At 33.6% G+C, this 9612-nt stretch overlaps 1 protein-coding gene across 1 annotated transcript; it reads left to right on the top strand.

Annotated features, from left to right (window-relative positions):
• The first annotated feature begins 6574 nt into the window (after positions 1 to 6574).
• LOC108526879 (olfactory receptor 6C3-like) lies at positions 6575 to 7514 on the top strand. The gene is given in 2 exon segments (XM_017867851.1): positions 6575 to 6661; positions 6663 to 7514. Coding segments are annotated over 2 exon segments (939 nt in total).
• Positions 7515 to 9612: the final 2098 nt, after the last annotated feature.

Raw genomic sequence — 9612 nt, 5'->3', positions numbered from 1 at the left:
GAATACAGGTTTGCCCGAACCACCACAACTGGCTAATTTTTGTATTTTTTGGTAGAGATAGGGTTTCGCTATGTTGCCCAGTCTGGTTTTGAACTCCCAGGCTCAAGGGATCCACCTACCTTACTGTGCTGCTGGATTTGGTTTGCCAGTATTTTGTTGATGATTTTTGCATTTATATACATCAAGGATATTGGCCAGAAGTTTTCTTTTTTAGTTGTGTCTCTGCCAGGTTTTGGTATCAGGATGATGCTGACCTCATAGAAGGAGTTAGGGAGAAGTCCTCCCTCCTCAATTTTTTAGAATACTTTCAGTGGGAATGGTACCAGCTCTTCCTTGTACAACTGGGAGAATTCACCTATGAATCTCTCTGGTCCCGGGCTTTTTTCGTTGGTAGGCTATTTGTCACTTACCTAATTTCAGAACTTGTTATTGGTCAGTTCAGAGATTCAATTTTTTCCTGATCCAGTGTTGGAATGGTATATGTGTCAGGAATTCATCCATTTCTTCCAGATTTTATCATTTATGTGCATAGAGGTATTTATAATATTTTCTGAGGGTTTGTATTTCTGTGGGGTGAGTGGTAATATTCTCCTTGTCATTTCTGACTATGTTTTCTGAATCCTCTTTCTTTTCTTCTTTATTAGTCTAACTAGTGGTCTATCTATTTTATTAATTTTCTCATAAAAACATATATTGGATTGCTAATCTTTTGAATGGTTTTTCATGTCTCAATTTCCTTCAGTTCAGGTCCGATTTTGGTTATTTCTTGTCCTCTGCTACCTTTGGAATTTGTTTACTCTTGGTTCTCTACTTATGTCGGTTGTGATGTTAGGTTGTTAATTTGAAATCTTCTAATTTTTGACTTGGACATTTAGTGCTATTAATTTTCCCATTAACAGTGTCGTAGCTGTGACCCAGAGGTTCTGGTATGTTGTATCTTCGTTCTCATTAGTTTCACAGAACTTCTTGATTTCTGCCTTAACTTCATTCTTTATCCAAATGTCATTCAGAAGCAGGTAATTGAATTTCCGTGTAATTGTACGAATTGAGTGATTTTCTTAGTCCTGATTTCTAATTTGATTGCACTGTAGTCTGAGAGATTGTCATGATTTCAGTATTTTGCATTTGCTGAAGAGTGTTTTATGTCCGTAGCTGATTTTACAAGTGACTGATTTTAGAGTATTTGCCATGTGGCAGTGAGAAGAATGTATGTTCTATTGTTTTGGGGTAGAGAGTACTATAGATATATATCAGGTCCATTTGATCCAGTGTGGAGTTCAGGTTCTGAATATCTTTGTTAATTTTTTATATTTATGATCTATCTAATACTGTCAGTGGCATGTTAAAGTCTTCCACTGTTATTGCATGGGAGTCTAAATCTCTTTGAAGATCTCTAAAAACTTGTTTTATGAATCTGAGTGCTTCTGTGTTGACAGCACCAGTATTAATCCTTCTGCCACTTGCTTTAGTTTCAGTGTTCATATCACAGAGTGGTTCATATCATAAAAGACGTCAAAAGAATTCTTGAATAATCAGATCCCTTCTGCCAGATTGTCTAGTGTAAATATGTTTTCTAGCACTGCTTCTTCTGTATCTTCTTCCTCATCATCTGGCTCTGGTTTGGGAGCACTTATCTCCATTGGGTTATCTGCTGTTTTCTCCTTTAGTGGTGTCTATTAGCTCTTGAAGTTCTCCAAGATGCATATCTTGAACTCCTTCACCCGCCTCCTTTTTCTTTCTTTCTTTTTTTTTTTTTTTTTTTCCATATCCACAATCTCTTCCATGATTTTCTTGATTGTTTCTGTCTTAAATCCTGTGAAGTCATGCACAACATCTGGACAGCTTTCTCCAGCACAAATTTATTATTTTGGGCTTGATGGCTTTCACAGCTTTTTCTGTAACAATGATGGCATCTTAAATGGTGTAAACTTTTCAGACGTTAAAGATGTTCTCTCAGAGATCTATTCTATAATATTGACGATCCTTTCCATAGAGTATCATGAATAATGAGCCTTAAAGGTCCTTATGACCCCTAATCTAAAGCCTGAATTGGAGACTTGTGTTTGGGGGCAAGTAGATTACTTTGGTGCCTTCTGCACTGAACTTATGGGGTTTTGGGGGGCCAAGGGTATTGCCCAATATCAAAAGAACTATAAAACGCAGTCTCTTACTGGCAAGGTACCTCCTGACTTCAGAGATGAAGCACTGCGAAACCAATCTAGAAAAAGTGTTCTTGTTCACTCTTTCCAGTTGTACAACCAAGATTGGCAGGTGGTGTTTATTTTTTCTTTCAAGGACCAGGGATTGGAGGCTTTATAAATAAGGACAGTTCTGATTATAAATCCAACTGGATTTGCACAAGAATTAGAGTTAGCCTTCCCTTCTTTCCTTAAATCCTGGTGCTCATTTCTCTTCCTGACTAACAAGTGCCCTTTGTGAAAATTTTTTTCTAGAATAGTGCACTTCTGTCTGCATTAAAAAAAACTGTAAGGGCAAATGCCCTTTCTCCTCAATGATTTTCTTAATAGTGCTTGGGAATTTGTCTATGGCCTCTTGGTCAGCAGAAACTGCTTCTTCAGTTAATTTCCTTATTTCATTTTTTACAATGGTCCTTACATTGGATTCATTTATTTTGAAATAGTGGGCCACCACAGCTGCAGACTTCAATCTCTGGTACATATTAAGCAACTCAAGTTTTTCTTGTAATGTCATGATACTTTTCTACTTTTGGGGGGCACTTTCACCATCAGTAGTGACACTTCACATGGGTCTCATATTTCTAGGCTACACAGTTTACCTGCAAGTTTTTTTTAATAGTTGCAAATCTCCAAAAGTTTTCCCAATATAGTTATTGAAAAAAAAGTTCATATAGAAGTAGACCTGTGCAATTAAAACACATGTTGTTCAAGGATCAACCATACTATAAAATTATGTATAATTTATTTTCACTTTATATTTAAAATTTTCCTCACAATAACTCCATGAAATATTATTTTGATTTTAAAAATGAAAAAAACTAAAATTCAGAGACATTAAATAATTTGTTCAAAGTCACAATATTGTATGTAGCTAAATTACATTTATAATCCAAAACCCATAGGTTGCTCCATTAGTCCCACAAATTATAAATTAATATTGTTAAGGTTTTCATAAGAACATCTTAATGTCCTACTTTTCAGGAGAACTTCTGATTTTTAAGTTAAAAATCATCTTCAACTACAGATGGCTAGTTAACAAATAGAGACACTTGGAATATAAATAGAACATATCTGAAAACCTACAGATTTTGAGAGTAATTTGGATGATTACTATTTTTCCTTCATTGTTCTCATTCATACTTGTCAGTGCTTTGATCTGACTTGGGATTCAAACTCATCGATTTCTGTTAGAAAAAAAAATTAAAAGTCATTTCCCCCCGCTGAGGACTCCAAGGAAACAATTCTGTACTAATTATAGGAATATCATAAGACAATTCCAAAGTAATAATCTGTAAGGTAAAGTCTGAGAAAAGCTTAAACTGATTTTTATGAAGCTTTTTGCATTCAACCAGATTATATTATTGCAGTCTGTATGTTAGTGTGTACCCATTGTTTAACTTCCACTTATAAGTGAGAACATATGGTGTTTGACTTTCTGCTTCTGAGTTATGTTACTTAGGATAATGGCCTCCGGTTCTATCCATGTTGCTACAAAAGACATTATTTTATTCTTTTTGTGGCTGAGTAGTATTCCATGGTATATAATTTATGCCATGGATATATATACCATATATACCATATACCATATTTTCTTTATCAGTCATCTGTTGATGGACACTTAGATTGATTACATGACTCTGCTGTGGTAAATAGTGTTGTGATAAATAAATGAATGCAAACATCTTTTTTATTTAGTGGTTTATTTTCCTTTGCGTACTCAGAAGTAAGCATTTCCTTTGCATTTCATCATCGCTGGATGAAATGGTAGCTATATTTTTAGTTCATTAATAAGTCTCCAAATTGTCTTCCATAGGGGTTGCACTAATTTACATCCCCACCAATAGTTAAGAAGCATTCCCTTTTCTCCCTATGCTTGCCAGTATCTGTTTTTGTTTTTTTTTTTCTTTTAATACTAGTCAAATAAATGCAACTTTTAGCAAATATTGCTCTGACACTGGTAGTGGGACTTGGGAAGGGTTTCCCTAAATTCAAAGGACGGGCCAGGCATGTTGGCTCATGCCTGTAATCCCAGCACTTTGGGAGGCCAAGGTGGGTGGATCAAGAGGTCAGGAGATCGAGACCATCCTGGCTAACATGGTGAAACCCCGTTTCTACTAAAAATACAAGAAATTAGCCGCAAGTGGTGGCGGGTGCCTGTAGTCTCAGTTACTCAGGAGGCTGAGGCAGGAGAATGGCGTGAACCCGGGAGGCAGAGTTTGCAGTGAGCTGAGATCGTGCCACTGCACTCCAGCCTGGGCAACAGAGTGAGATTCCATCTTAAAAAAAAAAAAATTTAAAGGACCAATACAAGGATAAAACTCCTCATAGGTCCTTAATATTGTCCATTTCAGAAGACAATTAAGTCATACTGAAAATCCAAAGCTGTGTTTTCTACTATCTCAGTGAAATAGAAAAGTCTCTTTTCTGGGTTGCCAAAATTCAAGAGATACACTTATATAAGTATGCTAATTCTCCTGAAGATAGGTCCAGATTTTCTAGAAGAAATGTATGAATTAGTACAGTTGCAGAATAATCAAATTCTAAATCAAAGTTTCACACATTTATTATCACATGTGGTTTATATATTTGCCTCCTTTACACTAATAATTATGTTTTTATACTTTCTTATTAATATTTATAAAATGACTAATACCAGTGATTCATCTGTATTTTCTACCGATGCCTCACCTTGGCACACTTTGCTTACATAATGAATTCCCATGAGCCAACAAGAAAGACACATAAAATAAGTCTAACTCCATTTGTGTAGCATACATAGAGAGGGATATTCCTTATTTTCTATTGTTCAAATCAGCATTTTCAGGAAAATGTAACATTGTCTGAAGCCTAAGGGAAGTATTAATTAAATTTTATGAATATATAATTATAAGGTTTTAAAATATTATTTTAAATGTTTTCATAAATTCAAAGAAGAATGTTTTAACAAGTGTTTGTATATTACATGGAAAGGAGAAAATGGAAAACTACTTTACTAATCAATCCAGGTATAACTATGTTTATAAATGGATCTTGGGTAAGAGACAGGAAAAGCAGGAATTCATTGTAACGTAATAAAATGTTCCAACAATTTTATGATATCAGGAATTAAGACTATTGTGGGTCAAATATTACTATTCTAGGGAAGAACTGTAAGGTCTAAAAGCCATGAAAAATAACTACATTTGTTTTACAAGTACAAAAGAAACCAAATAAATTGATAAATCGATTTTCCAGCTCTGAAATTACATAGTTATTTAAGAAAGCTAGATGGTAGAATTTGAGAAAAAATTATTGAGAAAAACCAAGGAGTAAGTAAGTTTGTTACTTTTAAATTTCATACGTATTATTCCACTTTATTTACATGTTTTAAAAGATTATTTGCACATATGATTGTGGACTTACAGCCCTTACAGTAGTAAAAGTTTTATAGTTGTTTATTACTGAGAAGACTATAAATGTAGTCCCAAAGCAGAAACACAGCAGTAACTCTTGGTTTGTTCATTTTTCTAAATAAGTTTAGATGTTATGCTGTGATAGAAATAGGATTTAAAAAGGCATTTGCTATTTGAAATACCCACTTCCCATTAAGTCTTATTTTGACCATCTACTTGTTTCTTTGCTATAACAATATTGTTTAAAAAAGAAAAAACTACAAAACAAACAAAAAAATTGTATATGATATGAATTAAAACGTTTTTAGGCAATTATTTGTTTTATCAACAGATATTTTCCTTTATTGTTCTTCTCATCTTTTTGCTAAAAAAGAAAAAAAAAGTGGATCAGGGAAGGTGCTAGCATCAACCAAGCCATAAGTAATACCAGGAGGCAATGCCAGCAAAACTGTCTATCCCAGGAATAGACATGCATTATGTTTTCTAAAGTGAGATGGTTTACTGTAGTGACGAGTTATTTAACCTCATGAAAGTCTCCTAACCTATGTGAGACTGAGTTTCTCAAAATATGACACTTCAAGATAGAACTAAATAACATCAGTAGATTTTTAAACTCTATATTTAGATTGTTCTACATTCCAGATTGATTTAAGTAACTGGAAGGTTAGCTCTGAAGAAATATTAGAAGAAGTGGCTTCTGTTTAAATGTTAGCATCATAATTTTTTATTCATGGCCTGTAATAATGTATTTTCAGTGAAGAAAGACTGATATTTCACTTCTTATAGTATTTGTTACTTGAATGAAAGGCAGATTGGAAACCACAGAGGGTTACTAATGGGGAATCCTTAAAATTTTATAGATTATTCATTAATTATGTATATTTTTAAAATGTTATGCCTGTCTTCAACAGTTTTAATTTTTTTTTAACATTCTGTAGGGGGAACATACATTTTCTCTTCTAAAGGGGAAAATAAAGATCTGCAATGAAAAACTACACAGCACCCACAGAATTCATTCTTCTAGGGCTATCAGATGACCCGGAGTTTCAGATTGTGATTTTTCTCTTTTTAGATTATCATGTATACGTTAAGTGTCACTGGAAACTTGACCATCATCACTCTCACCTTGGTGGACTCCCATCTACAGACCCCCATGTACTTCTTCCTCAGGAACTTTTCTGTATTAGAAATAACCTTTACAACTGTCTGTATCCCTAGATTTCTGGCCACCATTATCACCAGAGACAAAACAATTTCATACAATAGTTGTACAGCTCAGTTGTTTTTCTTCATCTTTATGGGTATAACTGAATTTTACCTTCTAACAGCCATGTCCTATGATCGTTATGTAGCCATCTGTAAACCCCTGCATTATATGACCATCATGAACAAAAGAGTCTGCATATTGCTTGTTTTTTGTGCTTGGTTGGCAGGGTTCTTAAATATCTTCCCACCAGTTATTCTTTTTCTCCAGTTAGATTACTGTGGCTCCAATGTCATTGATCACTTTGCTTGTGACTATTTCCCCCTATTGCAATTATCCTGCTCAGACACATGGCTCCTAGAAGCGATTGGTTTTTACTCTGCAATAGTAATTCTGCTTTTCACTTTGGCATTAATCATTCTATCCTACATGTTTATCATTAGGACAATTTTGAAACTTCCTTCTGCTAGTCAGCGAAAAAAGGCATTTTCTACATGTTCCTCCCACATGATTGTCATTTCCATTTCCTATGGAAGCTGCATATTCATGTATGTTAATCCCTCTGCAAAAGAAAGAGCGTCATTGACCAAAGGAGTAGCTATTCTCAATACCTCCATTGCTCCTATGATGAATCCATTTATATACACCCTGAGGAACCAGCAAGTGAAGCAAGCCTTTAAGGGCACCATCCAAAAGGTTATGTTTTTCTCTGGTAAATGAAAGTATTAATAAGGTTTTAAAAAATCAAGTTACAGTAAATGCTTTCTATTATACATATCCTCTCAACACCCTCTTTCCTTCATTATAGGTAAACATGCATTTTTCATTTCCATGTTAAAATTTCCACCACGTTGTGTTCAATAAATTTGATAAAGCTGAATATTGCTTCATAGTTTTCTGAAAATTAAAGCATTTTATTCACGTGTATTTGGATGAAGTAGAAAATCTGGGTGAACGATTATGATTTTGAATAGGAGTGGTTAGCTTTGGAAGAGACTTAAGGCATTTAGTTTGATGATGTAAGTGTCAGGATAGATGTGGACCTGGGAACTATTCATTCTTACCAGGTACTAGATATGAATGTTCTTAGGAAATGTGATTCTACTTGGCATTTCTGTCAAATCAAATTCTCACAATAATCAAGAGTTTGAAAGCAAAATATAAATATCCATGTAAATACTTGAAAATATTAGAAACCCATTTGTATACAGCATTTTTATGATATTAATAAGTATGATAATAATGAGGAGAAGTAATAAGAGGAGGAGAGCAGAAGATGACATAAAGATTTTTAGCAATTATATTGCAGGACTATTTTAATTATTTTCTATGTATTGGCTCATTTAATCCTGCCAACAACTTTATGAGGTACCTACAATTATTATTATCTCTTGTTCAGAGGTATTTTTAGGTAGATTAAATAACTCTAAAATGAATAACAAAACCAGAGAACAGAAACTATAAAATAATATCAGGAAAATGCATGGATTATGGTAAACTGGTGAGAGTTCAACTTTCTATAGAACTGAGTTTTACTCTGAGGGTCCAGAAATAACTTTAGAGTTTCTGGAAATAGAGAAGCAAAATGAAACCTGCTGCGATAATGTTCTGCATCTCTACTTTGCACTACACAAGTCATAAGCAATAGCATTTTACAAAACCCCATAGAGAGTATTATACACTGACTTTCATTTCTAATAATTAATAGTTCATGTTAAATTGTTAAAGGACTTTGTAATGTACGATTAATTCATTCAGGTTATACTTACGTATCTTATGACACATATTGTGGATATAGTGATGAAAAAAGATGACTCTTACCCTAAGTTTTCTAAAATTCTAGTGAGAAAAAAACCACATAATTTAAATTTAATTCAACAAATGCAACAATTTGGATCTAAACTGCCTAGAGGTCAAGTAATGTTACCATGATCAAAGATAGAATATCAGTTTTCCTGACTTTTCTTTTAGCAGAATTATTTCCAATTTCACAATAATTACTAAATATGGGTTCCTTTTAGCTCTAAAATCACAAGCATATAAAAAATCCTTGGCTGTCACCTTAGTTTTCACTCATTATCTTTCTTGATTACTTTGTGTGCTGTAACGAATGGCATTTTTTCCTAATTTTAAAAAGTTACTGGGAATAAGATGATGATGGTCTCCAAGCAGTGACAAAACTCTCCCTAGTAGCTCTCTATGGCTCTGATTGGTATCATTAATCATCAATTGATCTTCCACACAATTTGACATGTGTACCCTGCCACATCTATTGTGCTCCAAGTCTATTTGAAAGAAGTTTTGTATATACAACCATGTCATAGATTTCTAGAAGATGCCAAACTGTTTCAAGCACTTTTAGTTTGCATCCAGAAAACACTGAGTTTCATTTCTCATTTTTAAATCCATGCACAAGGAAACAGAAAATCCATAATAATTAATAAATATTGAATAGTCTAAGATAATATCTGGTAAATAATTGATTTGGTAAATAATATCTGGTAAATAATTGATGCTTAAAGTGATTATGCATGCACTATTTTTTCTAACTCAATATCTGTACATGAACATTGTTTCCTATAAACAGAGTAAGAATTTCCCAAATGTAAATTCTTCCCAATTCTTATATGATTACGAAAATTCATTCATATATTATTCTAAAAATATTTTTTAAAGCAACTAAGTTGCAAGTATGTGCTAGCCATTTGGGTTAATAGAATAATACTATCTTCACCTGCTGGGATTTCAGATGACAGTTAAAAAGGTAGATATTGACATATAGAATAACTTTTTTCATAAAAACATATACCACATGCTA

This window comes from Rhinopithecus bieti, unplaced genomic scaffold, assembly GCF_001698545.2.
Source record: "Rhinopithecus bieti isolate Rb0 unplaced genomic scaffold, ASM169854v2 scaffold_4602, whole genome shotgun sequence".
In the NCBI taxonomy this organism is placed as follows: domain Eukaryota; kingdom Metazoa; phylum Chordata; class Mammalia; order Primates; family Cercopithecidae; genus Rhinopithecus; species Rhinopithecus bieti.
The sequence above is the reverse complement of the archived record's forward strand: the minus strand, read 5'-3'. Positions and strand labels throughout refer to the sequence as shown.